This window comes from Antedon mediterranea, chromosome 3, assembly GCF_964355755.1.
Source record: "Antedon mediterranea chromosome 3, ecAntMedi1.1, whole genome shotgun sequence".
In the NCBI taxonomy this organism is placed as follows: Eukaryota; Metazoa; Echinodermata; class Crinoidea; order Comatulida; family Antedonidae; genus Antedon; species Antedon mediterranea.
Window position 1 is genome coordinate 15875459 of NC_092672.1, and position 18982 is coordinate 15894440.

Sequence of the window (18982 nt, forward strand, 5' to 3'; positions counted from 1 at the left end):
GAAATGTTACCAATTAATTATTGTGTCATTATTGCTTGGCTCGTTTATTGCTATCAAATTACGTCAAAATAAAGGAGCTTAAAAAACATGTGGTCTAAGTGTGGGTGTTTTTATTTGATTATGACACCTCTGCACATGCGCATCAATCAAAGCCCCGCTCTGCTATTTTTATCACCCATGCTGCTGCTACTAGCTCGCGATAAACAATAAACGACCAAAATTATGTTCACCGTACGTACGTAGGCCTAGCCTAGGCCTTTTTTGCTGCTAAAAACACATTGAGAAACAATAATTTACTACTGTAACATGTTTTATGGGTACAGTAAATAATGTAACTTTTAAAAAAGGTAAATTGAATTAGCTTAATATTAATAAAGTAGGCCTAGGCCTATCGGTATTATTTAATTAAAACTAGCTTGACACAATCATAGCCTAGGCCTTCCCTACGCTAGACCGTACCGGGCAGCATTCGGACCGGTGATTCAAAGCATTTTCAGTGACAACGTGATGACTTTAAAAATATGTTTTCAGGAAACCGGAAAATATATGCCCGCCCAAGGGTGTCCGGTATTGGGAGAGTTGACTGTACTCAAATAAAGCAGGAAAACTGCATCACACTAGAGTTAAGTTATGATCCGACCTTTTTTCTTTTTGGTAAAGCTTCACATTGACAAAAATTTCTGTTATGAGATTAATCTATAGCATTATTGTTATGTTTAATTTTCAGGTTCTTGGCCACCGGAGATTCCTATAAAACTATAGGTTTCAGTTTCCGTATGGGAAAGGCTACCGTGTCAACCATTGTAAACGAAGTTTGCTTAAGTCTGTAGAGGCGTCTCCAACCTATATATATGTCATCGCCGAGTGAACAACAATGGAGGCAGATTGCCGACAGTTTTAATAGGCGATGGCAATACCCAAACTGCATAGGGGCAATTGACGGAAAGCATATATACCTCAAAGCCCCTAACAAGTCAGGCAGTTTGTTTTTCAATTACAAGGGGTCGTTTTCTATCGTTCTGTTGGCCCTTGTAGATGCAGACTACTGTTTTACCGCAGTCGATATAGGAGCATACGGATCAAATAGGTAATGTTTAATTATGTTCTTTAAACCATCAAGTATTTTTATATTAGTTCCTACTTAGTACTGTTACTAAATCCGTACTCATGTATTTAATAGGTCATTCACAGGCTATTGGTGAACCAACATATAAATGATATAAATGCAATTGACAATCCCAAATACCGTATATTTCGGTGTATAAGACGCACCCCCTAACTGAGAGTAAAATATCGGTACTTTTTATATCGTCGATGTATAAGACGCACCTTATATTTCATCAAAACAATGTTTTTTTTAAATTGTAATCAATATTATTGTAATAATATATTTTGTTATATTACATAGCCTATGTAAATACGCGAACGTGATTGGTTGAAACTGCATCACATGACTACCGCTGCGAGGATCGTAAATCGTATATATCCTCGAGAACGATGATATTGACTGTATAATTTTTGCGTAATTATCGTGTCCCCGGTCATTAATCATATAAATTTTCGAGTACGATGAAATTGACTGTGTAATTTTCGTGTGCAACATTCGCGTTTGCCAATAAATAAACAAAAGTCATCTACCGGTTCTTGAACTTGCGATGCAATTGTCACTCAATCACAAGACAACGCTTCAACCGCTGCGCCACGTAACTTGCTTGAAGATATTAATCTTCTAAACTATTTAAGCTATGCATACATAGCGCCCTCATTTGTTATTAGTCCACCCTAAATGTGATGAAACACAGTTTGTGATTGGTCAATACTCACGGTAGTAACCTAGTAACTAGTACGCGCTGAACATCCGGTGATTCTGCTCCTCGAAGAGAAGAAGACGAATTGTTTATTCGGCCTACCTGATTATAATATTATTATTAATAGGCTTATTGATGGAAATTCTCCTGTTAATTTAAATGACCTAGGCCTAAGTGAATATTTTATTGCCAAGGAATCATTAAATAGTAATTATCTGTATATTATTCTTCGCAAGGTAAGTTGTCTTGGCAGGCTTGTTTAAATACAATACAAATAGCCTACTAATAGGAAGCCTAGCTTCACCCAACCCAGCAGACTTATAATATTCTTGGCTATATAATATAACAGATATTGCCTTTTATATCGGTTAAATATAAGATTTGACATCCCCTCGGGAATGATATTAAGTTCTCGGGGAATATATATTTCCCTCAGCTGGTGCTTCGGGAAATATATATTCCTACGAACTTAATATCATTCCCGAGGGGATGTCAAATCTTATATTTAACCTCTAAGCAGTCAATATCTGTATAATATCTACAACTGCGTCCTTTATTTAGGTTTTTTCTTACCTAGGCTCGGCCGCGCCCAGCCTCAACAAGTTGTTTCTAACTTGTTATTCATGAGTTTCGCACCCGCAACATCGAGTGCATGACCGTGTGTGTAGCACGCACGTGTGTGGGCTAGCCTCGCTCGATCATTTCGAGAGGGCGCACGTTTTCACGGACAATCGTATTCGATTAGTATCTATGTATTCGAGAAGTGTGTACTTCACCTGGAGAATATACTAGTCGAATACCGTACAACATGTGCCCGCCAAGAAGGGCTTGGGGGTACGGCGGTCGTGCGTATAACTATAAATAAATAATAGGCCTATTCCAATCGTAAACGTTTACAAATGAAATTTTATCGGAGCGCCTAAAACAGCTCCATAATAAACAAATCTTTTCATCATATTTAGTATAACATCACGCTAAAATGCCTTGAAAACTAGGCAGAAGCAGGTTGCCGTTACGTTAGTACACTGTAGCTAGGCCTAGCCTACTCAGGCCTAGCCAACGAGTTAACGATATGTACACTCTGTGTGGTGAGGCATTTATGTTCGGTGTATAAGACGCACCCTTAATTTAGAGGTCAAATTTGCGTGTCAAAAGTGCGACTTATACACCGAAATATACGGTAGCAATAAAACAGTTATTTTTTTCTAATGCATCATAGGTCTATCTTGTGTCCTATTAAAATTATATACGACAATGTTATTGTTACTTATCAGTGATGGAGGAATATTTGCTCACAGTCAGCTTGGACAAGCTATGGACAGTGGAACATTAAATATTCCAGCCGACAATGAAATACCAGGCATCAACCAAGCATTACCCCATGTTATCGTTGGTGATGAAGCCTTTCTATTAAGGAGAAATATAATGCGGCCATTCCAAGGCAAAAACCTTGATGAATCCAAAAAGATTTACAACTACCGCCACTCAAGAGCACGCAGAATTTCAGAAAATACATTTGGTATTATGGCGACAATATTTCAAATATATCAACGCAAAATTCAACTGCAACCTGACAATGTAGACAAGGTAATTAATGAGACTAACTAGAATATTGGTATGGGCCTATAATAACAATAATCAAAATTATGGAAAAAACTCTAAAAATGGCATTTATTGTCCTTTTACTAAGGTCTTGATTATCTGGATTTCAGGTTGTAAAAGCTACCGTATATTTCGGTGTATAAGTCGCACTTTTGACACGCAAATTTGACCTCTAAATTAAGGGTGCGTCTTATACACCGAACATAAATGCCTCACCACACAGATTGTACATAGGCCTAGGCTATCGTCACCTCGTTTGCTAGGCCTGAGTAGGCTAGGCCTAGCTACAGTAACTAACTAACGTAACGGCAACCTGCTTCTGCCTAGGCCTAGTTTTCAAGTCATTTTAGCATGATGTTATACTAAATATGATGAAAAGATTTGTTCATTATGGCGCTCCGATAAAATTTCATTTGTAAACGTTTACGTCGTACGATTGGAATAGTATTTATTTATACAGTAGTTATACGCACGATCGCCGTACCCCAAGCGCAAGCCCTTCTTTTGGTGGCACATGGTGTACGGTATTCGACTAGTATATTCTCCAGGTGATTATAGCATGGACCTAGCGTACACACTTCTCGGATACATAGATACTAATCGAATACGATTGTCCATGAAAACGTGCGCCCTCTCGAAATGATCGAGCGAGGCTAGCCCACACACGTGCGTGTTACACACACGGTCATGCACTCGATGTTGCGGCGAAACTCATGAATAACAAGTTAGAAAGAACTTGTTGAGGCTGGGCGCGGTCGAGCCTAGGTAAGAAAAAACCTAAATAAAGGACGCCGTTGTAGATATAACAAAATATATTATTACAATAATATTGATTACAATTTAAAAAAACATTGTTTTGATGAAATATAAGGTGCGTCTTATACATCGACGATATAAAAAATACCGATATTTTACTCTCAGTTGGGGGTGCGTCTTATACACAGGTGCGACTTATACACCGAAATATACGGTACATGTGTGCTTCACAACTACATGCGCAAGACACAAACAGGAAGTGCTGCATTTCAAATTCATAGTGAAGAATTTCCAACACTGCCAGAAGCAGGAGCATTGCAAAATCTACAGGCAACTGGAAACAGGGCATCTATTGATGCATTGGTAGTTAGAGACAAGTTTAAAGAATACTTTAATTCAGAGCAAGGTCAAGTACCATGGCAGAGATCAAGCTGTTTCGGAACTGCACAGATACAGACCAGCATGCCGTAAAATATCAAACTGCAATTTTCTTATATAAATGTGCATTATAAAAATTAAGTTTTTAATTTTACTTCAATTTGATTTCACCTGGAATCAGTTAACAATCTCACATGAAAAACTTTTTACAAAAAACTGAACTAACGCTATTTAAAAGTAAAGTGAAATTAAAAAATCAAATGGCGCTTAGGTGTGTTATAGTTAAAGACACCTTCCCTACAATTTGTGACGTTTTGTAAAAATAATACATATATATTAATTACTTTAAAAACATTAAACCAGGTCATTCCTTGTCTTAAATGTACGTTTTATGGTAAATTATGATAAAAAGTGAGAAACAATGCACTACCTAATTAGCTCGCGTCGAATGGACGGTATAGTTGCTGCATTAATTGTCTTTCTATTTTTGCCAGAGTCCGTTGATACAAATTGGGAAAAATAAAAAAATTTCAATCCGCACGCAATGCATTTTGGGATTTTTAGCGGGCCGCTATAATTATTAGAATCAACTTATTTTTCACATTTTTAACCATTTAAAGATGAAAAAAGTTATCGCAATAGAACCATATAGTATTATTTTTACATTAAATATAGTTTGTGATCTTAAATTAGATCTAAAAAAACGTAGGGAAGGGGTCTTTAAAATATTAAAATAGCTGACAGATTTCAATCATTTCAAAATGTGATAATTATTAAAGTGTTCATTCTTCATCCGCAAGTAACTCAATTTCTATTTCTGATATAAGTTGCTGAATTTTACGTTTAACTTCGATTTGCTGCCTCTTGGGGAATGATTTTGTTGTCTCTGCCATAGCACAAAAAAATAAATCTACATCGTTCTTTTCGGATTTTTTCTTTTTAGCAATTAACTCTACTATTGCTTCATCAACAGCATCTGTTTTCATTGTCTTTTTGTGCTGCTGCTGGATTGTTTACTTTCTACGTCTTCATTAAGATTAGTGGATGTTCTATATAAATTGATAATGAAAGTATACATTAGTAAAGTATGTAAATCCAGAGTAGACTGATGATAGTTTGCATTTATGTACAGAATTGTCTTTCAGTATGTACAGTGGGCTACAGTATAGTAATATAAACAATTAAATCAGTCAATGTACATAGAAAATCAATTTTGTTTTCTGTCCATGTGGTGTAGAACTTATTGTTTCTAAAATAAATTTCCTGTACATGAATTAAGTACCTTGAATACAGTAAAATGCGATAACAATAAACAGTGAATTAACAAATATGTATTTCATGATATACTTCAGCATGTGAATATTTTGTTATTACGATAAATGAATAATAAAAAAAAACACAATTAACTTAAAGTTACAGAAAGAAAACAAATTTCAACTTACTCCCTAGATTTTAAGAAAGGGTCCAAAAACCCAAGGATGTTTGCATACTTATATGCTTTTGATTGGCCTCATCACCACTTTTTTGTTTTTTCCGCTTGGTATTCATGAAGGCATCCCTGATATTACCCCATTTTTTTTGGGCTTCATCACCTGCGAAGGAAACAAAATCCTATAGTAGTAGTTAGTAGTAGTAGTAGTTATTACTTTATAAATGGTTATGTTTCGCCATTGTCAGGTAGCGTACTGTAGCCGGGCCTTCTAGGACACACATTCAGTAATACTAATATATATTATTATTATACCTAGGCATATAGGTGGTAAATATAAACCCCACTGAATGTGTATCCAGCTACAGTACGCTACCTGACAATGGCAAAACATTTATAAAGTAATAACTTTTACATAAAACAAAAGAAATTTGAAAAGTTTTCATTCTAGCATTATAGGATAATCATCTATGCTGTCTTTGATAAAAAAATTATTTTAAAAAATACAATAAAATATTAACGTCATGATCAATAAACACAATAAAATCGTTATTATGTTATTGCTCTTACTAATCATGACGTCATTTGATTGGACGTGTGAAAGTAAGGCAGCATAGATGGTTATACTAGGCTATATAGTTCCAGGATAAAAACTTTTTAGATTTATTTTACTTTAGTATTCACTCTAGTAACTAGTAGTAACAGGGCCCTTAGGCTATTATTAGGGGTTTTAGCTACTAGTTAGGTACTTAGGAATAACTAGGCTAGCTTGCCTCTAGGATAGGTAGCTAGGCCTGTCACGCCAAAATGGATCCGGCCAAAACTGGTCCGGTCGGATCGATTTTGGCGTTGAACAGCCGCTAAAACAGGTCCGGCTAGGCCCAAGCTGGTCCGGCCTTTAAAATCGCTTATTTATTCTTTAAAATGTGTTAAGAAGCCTGAAAACAGTTCAAATGGTTAAAGTAAACTAAGCTTAAAGTAAATATACTAAATATTACCGTACAAACGAAAAGAAATTATCGAAACACTAATTAAAGAAACTCTAATCGGATTTTGAGATATTCTATTGTTCAGTTCGTTTAAAACTAATAGCGCCCTCTAGTAATTTTATATTATGTCTAAGATCTTAGATATTAATGTACAAACTGAATACGTCTTGGGCGTATTCAATAATGATTAATAATAACATATAGAACGTTAATTATTATTAGTATTATTATTTTAGGTTGTTGTCATTACTGCTATCAGTATCTTTTTTTTTTGCCTTTGTAAGAAATTATACCCGCCTTATTTTTTTTCAGTCCACATTTTGGGGTGCAAGTGGCCACCAAGGGCCTCTCTATTAATAGTATAAAACAACGATAATAACAATCGATATGGGTAGCAATACTAACATTAATAAAGATCAAAAATCGACAAACGACACCACAGTGGAACGACCGGTTCCCACATTCACGAGTTTCGTAATAGTCTTAGCGAAAAAAAAGAAGGTAAAACAATTATTTAGTACAGAGATTTTTTTTTATCACCCCAAATTATGGACTTTTAAGAATTCAATTACTTATTAATATTACGCTCTAATAATATCACTGGTTGGTGTACGCGTGGGTTGCGTCATCATTTTATAGTGCCGTAATCAAGTTTTAGCGAAAAATAAGAGGGTTAAATTTGTCATTTTCTAAAAATTACCCAAAATATGAACTTTTTAGAATCCAATTATTACGCTCTAATATCATTATTTAGGCCTACTGGTAATATTTGTAATTTTAAAAAAAAATCTTTACACCGCAACCCAGGACCGCAGCTGAAAAAAAGCTGTGGCACATCTAACGTGGATGGGAATGTTATAACATAGAGCAGCTGAACGTAGGCTACAAATACAATACAATGAATTATTTGACTAGCCTATAGGTTTATTTCAATCTTGCAAAACACAATTCATATATTTAATTCAAAATGTATGAGTCCTAAATAGGCCTACTGTATTTGATTGTTACAATGTAATAATATATTACCTGCAGTATTATGTTTTATATTTTTATACAGTAAATACTGTAATTTAAAACAATAAAATTCACTATACATCAACTAAGGTAAACATATTAAAAATGGTACGCTTAACCAAGGCCTTGCGTGCAAAATCACGCATTAACATTTTAAAATGCTCAAAATTACGTTTTGATCAATTTTAGAACATGATTTAGGCCATTTGCGTGTTTCAAAAATACTGCGCGAAAAAACATCGAAACGGCCCAGAAAAGACAGAAAATCAATTATGACAGAAGGCATGCACAACCAACTGAATTCGAATGCGGAACATATGTATTGATGAAAGATCTGCGAAGGAAAAAAAGGAAGGGAGGAAAACTGGAAAATAAATGGTTAGGTCCATACAAAATTACTTCAAAACTGGGAAAGGGATCATATTCTCTGATAGGGCTAGATGACGACAGTGTTATCAAACGTGTTAACGGGATACTTCTGAAGCCATATATCTTTCCACCAACATCTTCATCAAAATATGATTGCCCCAACACTCAAACGTCCGGCAGTACTTCACCACCCGTTTCGCCACTAATCGTCAATGGAAGCAACCTGCCTTTTAAATTGTCAAATAATCTGCCCGAAAAAGCGGCAAATGAATCAATGGAACACCACAATGCTGAGAAATATAAGGAAGAAGGACCCTCTCAAAACGTTAGACAGGACAAGCATCTTGATCAACAATTAGATGATGTGATATTCTGTGGTTCTGTGGCAAGGAGAAAAATCATTTTTGTTTGGAATCGACGTTAAAATATCATACAAGACGTGAATACAAATCAAAGAGAAATGAACAAGGCAGCAAAACCCACGAAAACAGCCATGATGCGCGGAGACGGGAGCGCTTAGTTACGTTCTTGTTGGTGTCTAAAGTCACCATGATTGTGAGGGACCATATTTTAGAGTGTATGTCCAAAACAGACGTATCTTTGAAAACTGCGACAGCAGATCATTCGAAAAATACACAAGTGATACAGCTATGTCTAAAGATGGAACATGGGCCGGGGCTCCGAGTTTGAAATTTAAGCATTTGCAACAATGACGAAAACCATTGTCTACAAATATGGCACAAGAAAGAATCAACCACATTTTCAATGGCTGGGAGTATTGCCCATTAACAAATAGTGATGCTGAAATTTCGGAAAGAAATGTGTATCTTTCAACTGTTTGTGCTCATTTTGAGCCAGTTTTGGACGTTGAAAAACAAGAGGAGGGGTTACTTGACACATCGGAACGAAAGTACATCCGCAGACCATACCATTCAATACCCAAGTATCTCGCCCGCAAATATTGGGACTACATCACCGAAGAAACCTTAAACGCTGCTCTTGTGGACAATTATTGTGAAATTGAGCCAAATATCTTCAACTTGTTGTACGATGTCGAAGATTTCCAGGAGAAATTTTTAGAGAAAACAACTCTCATACCTTCCCTCATTAAAAGGACGTGCTATAATACACAAATCTGTATTGTCAAATAAAAAATAATATGTAAGTTTTGGGTATGATGCGTCTCACATGCACACAGAGCCAAGATATAAGGAGCTTGGACTTGCACCGTGCATGGGCCCTAACCTTACGATTTTCATTTATCTTATCATCCCATGCTCTTATTCTAATATCTTGTTTCTTTCTATTTCATTCTTCTACGATCACTTCATATTTTCATGTCTTGGTGAAAAGGAAGGCTCCGGCCTCCCCTGGGTTTATAGCCTTTCTACCCAAACAACGGCACACATGGTAAATTCATTTTTTTCTATTAATGTTTGTATATAAATGCGACGTATTACTATTGTATCGTATAAATGATATACAAAATATACGTACTTTATATATATAAGTATTTATGCAGTTACACAAAGTATACTGTATATAAAATGTAATTTTGCATTATCATGTAGATTATAGGCCTACTGTACTTTTCTACACGAAATAGATGGCGCAGAGTGTCTTGGCGAAACATAACTATATTAACGACACAATCTAGCTATTTTTAAATGCGAAATAATTTTGAAAATACCTAAAGTTTTAGGAGGGACATTTGTTGATGCATTGATGATGTATTGTCCCCTGAAAAATGGTAATGTTCCATAATAGTTATTCACTTTGACCAAAAATGGATCAAAACAATTTTGTTTTCCTGAAAAGACTGTACCAACAGCCAATGGGTTTTTGGTTTAATATAACCGTTTGTTTTTTATTTTTATAATATAAGTGGAAACATTTTTTTTCTTTTTTTTTGGCGGAAAGGAAGGCTCAGTAGTCCTCATCAATTAAAAAAACAATAAAAGTGTTCTTTTATATCATGCTCGTCTAAATTCGTGTCAAATTCATTTACTATCGTATCGGCTGAAACCATGAGTATTTCTGAAATCTAAATTTTTGTAATATGTATGCAGACAAAGAATAACTAAAATTTAATTCCTCACTTTGAAGAATAAATAGGTGATAATTTTATAATTTTACTGACATTTCATTTTAAAACAGATGCAGTTACAGTACGTTAAAATACGATCGCAAAACGTTGATGTATGTCATCCTATGAGCTGATGCATATATGCTACGCTTATTATAGTGCTGAGTTGTGTATGTTTCATATACAATATACAGTGTTTACTATATACAGTGTAGCATAGGTGAAATTACGAAACACACATCATTGGTATGATGACGTTATCAAAATCAAACACGAAGATGACAAATTCAAAATCGATTAAAATGGAATATTCAACAAACAATATTATATGAGAACCCTCTTTTTTAAACCCTTCAGTGCAAGTTAAAGTTATATATTATTAAAAACAAATTCTAAACCGATCGGTGATATACTGAAAATGTATTAATTTGGAACGATAATAACATTCATTTATTCATTCATTTTATTGTTCCACATAAAAGATATCACAAGACAAGACAAAGAAAAAAATAAAAAAATCTGGTTAATTATTTGTTTATGTGTGGAAACTTAAATAAGCCAAATATATCACATTGTACATGGTAACGTAAATTGCTTTCTAAAAAAAAAGAACAAAAAAGCCAAACAGATTTGATTGAATATAAATAGAAGGAAAAGTAAGAAATAAATTCCATAGTAACAAACTTATTAACTATCTAAAGAATATTGATGAATTAAGAACTGTTTGTATTTTTTTTTAAACAAAAGTAATGTTTGTGATAATTTAATTAATGTTTAAAGTTAAATTATTCCATAAAAATTGTCCGTTAAAAATGAAAGAATTTTTCCTGAGGGCTATAGTGAACTTTTCATAAATAAAATGTTTCCGGGTAGATGACCTGGTCTTATAAGGATGAAGCTAAATAAACATTGTAAACAACGAGTTAAAATGAGAAGGGAGTTGGTTATTAATAACACGAAACATAAATACAAGAGTTTGCAGTTTGTTAATATCGAATATGTTTAAAGTGTTTAGCTGATGGAATAATTGCCTTGTATGGGATCTTGGGGGTGCTCCAGTGCAAATCCTTATAGAGCCTTCTTTTGAAGCTTAAAGAGACAGTGAATTTTGGATGTTGATGGAATATTCCAAGGATCAGTCTGCAAAATGTTTTTAGAAATTGAAGCCCAAGCAATATTACAGTGGGTTAAGTATGGTAAAATGAGAGTGTTGTAAAGCAAAAATAAATATTGTATGGAAGAATATATTTTAATTTACTTAAAACACCAACATTTTTAGACACTGTTTTATTAGTAATCGCAATGTGTGTTTGCCAGTTCAATTTTGAATCAATTTGAATTTGAACCCAAAGAAATTTTAAATTGTTTCCTTTTTATATTGGGTTTCCATCGGTTATAATATCAAAAGGAAAAGTATTGTTACGGTTGTTCTTTTGTGTAAAGTAGATGAAGTTAGTTTTAGATGTGTAAACCCAAAGAAACTCTATCAAGCTCAGAATTAACATTAACAAGAGTGTTTAAATTTTTGTGAGAAAAGAAAATATTGCTGTCATCTGCGAATAAGATAAATTGAAAAATGAGGAAATATGTGAGAATATATAATCAAACCTTATTTAATCAAAATATATAAATACAACAATGAATGAAAAGTCCTTTTTTTACTACGCTAAACACCCCCCCCCCCACCCCCTTCCCCCAAAGAAAAAAATCAGAGGGCGCTATTACTTTATCCAAAGATAGTACTGTACTATCTTTGCTTTATCCTACGATTTTTACAATGGAATAATGGAAGATTCCGAACCGAAACGCCGATTTATCCTTGCACATTTTAAATCACTCCGTTTCGATAATTTCTTTTCGATTTTACGGTAATATTTAGTATATTTACTCTAATAGTTTACATCAACCATTTGGACTTTTTCCAGGCTTCTTATGACATTTTTAAGGATAAATAAGCAATTTTGAAGGCCGGACCAGTTTTGGCCTAGCCGGACCTGTTTTAGCGGTTGTTTCAACGCCAAAATCGCTCCGACCGGATCAGTTTTTGCCCCGGACCAACTTTCGCGTTACAGGTCCACTCAGTGACTAGCCTATTAATAATTATTAGGCATAGTAGTAGTAGTAGGCCTACTAGTCTTATTAATTAGCCTAGCTAGTAGCTAGGCCTAGCTAGCCTTACCTAGAGGGCATCTAGGGTAGGCGGCCTCCTCTAGGCTAGTCTAGGACTAGCCTTAGCCTAGGTCTAGCCTAGTATTAAGTAGTACTAGGCATAGGAGGCCTACCTAGCTAGGCATAGGCTAAGGTATGGATGCCTAGGCTAGCTAGGTACTAGCCTAGTAGGCCTAGCATCCAGGCCTCTATCTAGTAGTAGGATAAGCTCCTAGCTAGCCTAGGCCTAGGCTAGTAAGCCTAGAGGCCTAGCTAGGTAGGATAGTAGTAATATCCTAAATAATTTAATTATTAGGATGATGCCTAGGCCCTATTACTAGGCCTAGGTCCTCATAGCCGGCATAGCTAGATACTAGCCTAGGCCTATGCTTTAGTACTATATGAGACTAGCCTAGGCCTATGTAGCACAGGCGGTCTAGTCTAGCATAGGGGGCCAGGCTATGTATCTCCTCGGGCCTACCTACCTAGGCTCGCCTATAGTAGGCCTACCTAGGCTAGGCCCCTAGTAGGTGACCAATCCAAATGAGAACGAATTATGTTACGCCGTGTTTAGGATTCCGGCACCGGAACTCAACTGCCCAGCGTTGGGGAATCCGACACGCTATTGCGCATGCCCAGAGCGAGTTAATCGGCGACTCTATAATATTATACGCTACAGAATACTGTAACAGCGTGATGGACCAATTAATAGCGCCACGGCGAACTAGCCTAGCGCCCATTCATATATAAACTTCATATAATTATGAATTATAATTACATCACTAATTTTATGATTTTTCAAGTACAAAAAAAAAGATTTCATATAACGCATTATAATGTAATAACATGCACTCGTATACATGATTTTTTTTACGGCAGCCACCGTGCGGATATGATGTGAAAATAACAGAACTGTTCGGGAAGTCGGGGTCGCAACGCTACGCTATTCACTTTCGTACATTTCTTGAAGCGTTGTGACACTGGGCAGGCCTGTGTTTTTCTCCCGTTCCGAACTTCATACTTCCTCTGTCTAATAAAATTACATTATTACGATTCTTAGATAGATACTGATTCTTATCAATATCATAATAATTATTTTAACGCGTGGCCTAGTCGTATTTTATTTATTTAAATTCATGTATGGCCTGGTTCACATCCATCTCGTTCCACGCGCAATGACTAACTAGGCTACAGCAAAGAACGATATATATTCTTTGGCTACAGTAAATCCCTATAAAAACTACGTCCGACTCTCTCGGTGGTGTGGTGCGCGGTCTGTGACAGTGCTATAATTACTTTCCTCTGGGCATGCGCAATAGCGTGTCGGATTCCCTACCGGTGGGCAGTTGAATTCCGGTGCCGGAATCCTAACCACGGTGATTATGTTATGCCTACCTGTCAAACCAATCTCTACGCCAATTGCATTCCATATATCTTGTAATTCGCGTCTGATTTGTTGAACAGCACCTCATTTCCTCTTGTACAAGGAGGATTAACGTTTCGTCTAGGCCCATAGATGACTCCATCGCGATTGACTCTTGATGATATCTGTCCGATTTTTTTTTTTGGCGCTTGCCATAAATAAAGCTCTCTGATTGGTTGAAATATTTTTATCGTTCGCGTCCAAATAAAATATCGCTCATGCAAGCGGTATGTAAAGCTATCTTTTATCGTAAACGATAGAATCGTATAGTTATCGTCCTAGTGTGAACGGTTCTATTGATTTTAACTTAAGCGATTTTTTTCTATTGTGTATAGTTATAGTTATCGTCGTAGTATAAACAGGCCTTTAGTGTATATCTTTAATCATGTTTCTATCACAAAAAGATTCTAATTCTGCACTTATAAACTGAGGTCCATTATTGGACACAATCTGTTCCGGTAAGCCATACCGTGAGATTATAAGTTTTAACTCTTCGATAGTTCTACTACTTCTTGTACTCTTCATAATGGACAACTTATTTATATATTTATATATATCCATTTAGAGTGACTACCTATCATTACAAGGAAATTATTTTTATCTTTTTCACTTTCGTTGGAAGGGTCTTACGGGCCAATTAAAGGTAATGTGGGTTTTCACACTCTGGCATGTTTGACATTTCTTAATTAGTCTTTCGATATCATTATCGAGTTGGGGCCACCACACATATGATCTTGCTATCAATTTCATTTGGCAAATGCCTGGGCTGGGTGTTCGCAATGCAATGCATTCCCTAGTCAATTTTGTAACGTATTAAATGAGCACATCGACGATCACGCTGTAAGAGGAATTTATTAAGGAACAAACAAACTGAATACATAAGTATATAGAGGGCGCAGCCCATAAATATCTAGCACATTTTACAGATGTGTTACTATTATGGGATGTAGAAGAAAAACCCGCTAATTGGATCAGCCATGTGGCCTGATCCAATTAGCTGGTCAGTCTAATTACTGAAAACATCCGAAAATAACCGAAAACAACCGTAAATAATCGAAATAAAAATAAAAAAAGCTAAACCGAAAAACAAATTTGTATAATTTTGTAATGTCGCCCTCTACTGATGGGTGTTTCTAGAGCTAAGAACTTTAAATCGTTTCATGAGGAACGTATACAAAATATTATTTGTTATAGCCATATAGTAGGCCTAAATGACCATAACAGCGTCCTCTATAGATCGCCAAAATTCTTGATGTCCTGTGAGGCCTCCATACTTTTATCGGCAGGCCTGGCTATGATTTTCGCGAAGCTAAGCTGGCGATGGATTTCAGAAGGGTGCTCAATTATTAATTGATTAAAAAAATAGTTAAAATTTTAAAATTATCGATTTTTTACAATTTTATGCACAAACCAATCTGTTAAGTACACTTAGAAATGATTTATTTATCAGAAATTTTAAGATAAATAATTTGCGTGAGATTGCCAGCAACAGAAATAAGTGGCTTTTGTTATTTTGAATCTTTATTTTTACATTATTTTATATTTTTTGTTGTTGTAGGATGCATGCATATAAGAACGTATCAGATTTTGTAAATCCACAGTGCGTGGTTTTGTTACATTTTTTGGAATAAAGTTACCTATTATAGAATGTTGTAAACAACTCGTGAGTAGGTAGGTTGGATGGAGTATTAAAACAATTTTGAGTAATTTTAAGGGGTGGGTACGAAACTGCATTAGCGCCGTCTTTCCTTTACTTTTTAACGGGACCGATTGTCTAATTTTGTTAGGCCTGAAAGGTCCACACAATTGGGCCCGAACACCCATCGTCTTGCAATGAGCCCAATCGTCCATCAATCGTACTAGGCCTAGGCCCTAGGCCTAGGCCTATATAGAGAGGGCCCAGCAGGGCCCGGGTGTGGCAGGCCTTACCTAATTAAATAGCTAAGAACTAAGGTGGCCTAAAAAAAAGTTACATACTGTCAACAAATGTTTTACACTCATCCCTGAGCTGTACTGTCTGTTGCTGAACTTCAGGTTCCAAAACTCGAATTTTGTTTAATTCATCAAAGTGTAAGCCGGCTTTAGAGAGAGCCTCATCTGCCGCCGCCATGACTACTATCTAACATCATGAAGTAACAAACCTTTTTTAAGAATATGGAACGCCTTTACTGCCTTTACTCTCTAGACACAATATTTCCTGATATCATTTCAGGTGACGCATGCGCAGCAATCAAAGGCAACACTATGTTGAATTCGTTATGTCTTATGTCCTGATCAAACAAACAGTTGTTCATCACTTGAAAGAATGTATCTTAACTCTATCGCCCGTTTTCTTAAATCAGACTTTAGTCGTAGTTAGAGCTAAAAAAAAGGCGTCATTTTAATTCATAAACCGAACTTCAACTAAATCGGCGGCGACTACATCAGGCCAACCTCGACTCTAAATTGAGAAATTGCATGTTGCTGCAGACTGTCCGGCATGCGGTATGACCACTAGAGGGAGTTTGTGTCCGCCCACCAACCGGTACCTTGTAAAATTGCCCGTCGATTCCATTTTACAGTGGGTAATTATTGTATCTACAGTGTGGTAGACTACCTTCAGATACTACTTATAATGGTATTTGATATACTGTATGTAGTTTTTTAAATTATTAAATGACTTTTTATAATTGTATATTCACGAATTTGAAAATATTGGCAACAGAGGGCGCTATTTTTTCATTTATAACAGAGTAATACGACCTAACCCTAACCTAACCCTAACCCTATCTAGTAGGCTTACGGTTACGACATTTTAGTGTCAAAGGTCAATTAGCATGCTGCATGCGTGCTCGCGCCTTTATTTTGTATTTTTTACTTTAATTAAATTTTTCTTTAATTTTTCTTTTGCATTACGGATGGAGTAACCGATATTGAACTTATATACCAAGTTTGAAATATTTTTTGAATTCGATAAATATTTTTTCTAGAAGTTTTTGTATGTGACTATTTCCCTGTGCTCCACTGGCGCCAAATTGGATCCACTGGAGCACAGTGTATTAACATACGAACATTTCTTTTGTAAAAAAAAAATACTCCTTGATTTCAATATATATTTTTGATTTAAGTTGCTCAATTTACAGGGAAAAATCGAATTCCTAACCGTTTTTTGTTGTTGTCAAAATCATTATTAGATTTTAACATAATATGTGTCGGAATTGTATGTTTTTTCATAAGTATTATCTTAAGCGAACGCAAGTTATTAAAATCACTGATGTGGCTTGAAACTATTTTTTCTTTTGGTTTACGGATGGAGTAACCGATATTGAACATATAGGCCTATATCAAGTTTGAAATATTTTTAAATTCCAGAAGTATTTTTTCTCGATGTTTTTGTATGTGACTATTTCCCTGTGCTCCCATTGGTGCCAAATTGGGTCCACTTGAGCACAGTGTATTAACAGACGAAAAGATATTATAATTTAGTGACTTTTTTCTATTTTATATTACTGTGCTCACTGGCGCGCGCGCCAAATTGGGTCCACGTAAGCACAGTGTATTAACATACGAAAAGATATTAAAATTCAGTGACTTATTTCTATTTTATATCACTGTGCTCCCCTAGCTCCAAATTGGGTTGGGTCCACTTGAGCACAGTGTATTAACATACGAAAAGATATTAAAATTCAGTGACTTATTTCTATTTTATATCACTATGCTCCCCTAGCTCCAAATTGGGTCCAGTTGAGCACAGTGTATTAACATACGAAAAGATATTAAAATTCAGTGACTTATTTCTATTTCATACCACTGTGCTCCACTGGCGCCAAATTGGGTCCACTTGAGCACAGTGTATTAACATACGAAAATATATTAACATTCAATGACTTATTTCTATTTTATATCACTGTGCTCTCCTGGCGCCAAATTGGGTCCACTTGAGCACAGTGTATTAACATACGAAAAGATATTAAAATTCAGTGACTTTTTTCTATTTTATATCACTGTGCTCCACTGGCTCCAAATTGGGTCCACTTGAGCACAGTGTATTAACATACGAAAAGATATTAAAATTCAGTGACTTTTTTCTATTTTATATCACTGTACTCCCCTGGCTCCAAATTGTGTCCATTTGAGCACAGTGTATTAACATACGAAAAGATATTAAAATTTAGTAACTTATTTCTATTTTATATCACTGTGCTCCACTGGCTCCAAATTGGGTCCACTTGAGCACAGTGTATTAACATACGAAAAGATATTCAAATTCAGTGACTTATTTCTATTTTATATCACTGCGCTCCACTAGTGCTAAATTTGGTCCACTGGAGCAGCTACCGTAGTACTATTTCTATTTCGTAAGTAAATAAAGGCATAAATGGCGCTCCGTAGAAGTAGAGAATGCTCGATCGTCGAAATGACGCTATGAATATACCTCGTGCAGGTTATGAATATTAATGAGGTTTCGTTACTCTTATGATGATCGAACGCATTCGATTCAGAAATGGTTGCTTATAGCCTAAAGCAGGAAATTTAAAACAAAGACAAAAACTGTGTGAATAATTATTAATATATAAATGTCTCTAGCAAAATTAATGGGACAATTAATGTTTAAAAGATCGCTGTTGGATGAGTATGAAATAAAATAAAATAAAATAAAAATAAAAATAAATCTAAACTTGTACATTTATGCCGGTAAGGGAAAGAGTGCCAACCTTAACAATTTTTCTTTCAATTAATTAATTAATTCTACGACATGTCTCAGAACCATTAGGCCTACATACCTTAACACCAGACATTTCTTCTCTATGATCTGAGATTCATAACTAAAAAGACACTACAACACAACCAATTTCTGTTTTATGCTTTTTACAATTAACAATTTCCAAAATATCTTTCAGTTTATTATTACTGACTTTGTAGCAACCACAATCTGATTTTTATGTAAACTCGTTAATTGTTCTTTTTATAAATCTAGAAATTGTTAACTATGTGTGCACA

General features: G+C 35.4%; 1 protein-coding gene across 3 annotated transcripts in view; it reads right to left on the reverse strand.

Moving 5' to 3' along the window:
- LOC140044963 (intraflagellar transport protein 20 homolog) overlaps positions 1–16153 on the reverse strand; it is a 121127-nt gene extending 104974 nt beyond the window's left edge. The window contains exon 1 of one of the 3 annotated variants that reach the window (XM_072089688.1): positions 15980–16153. In XM_072089688.1, the coding sequence (XP_071945789.1) occupies positions 15980–16112 (133 nt within the window). In that variant the 5' untranslated portion in view covers positions 16113–16153. The remainder of the gene's footprint in view (positions 1–15979) is intronic. The other 2 variants (XM_072089689.1, XM_072089690.1) reach the window with 2 other exon arrangements.
- Positions 16154–18982: the final 2829 nt, after the last annotated feature.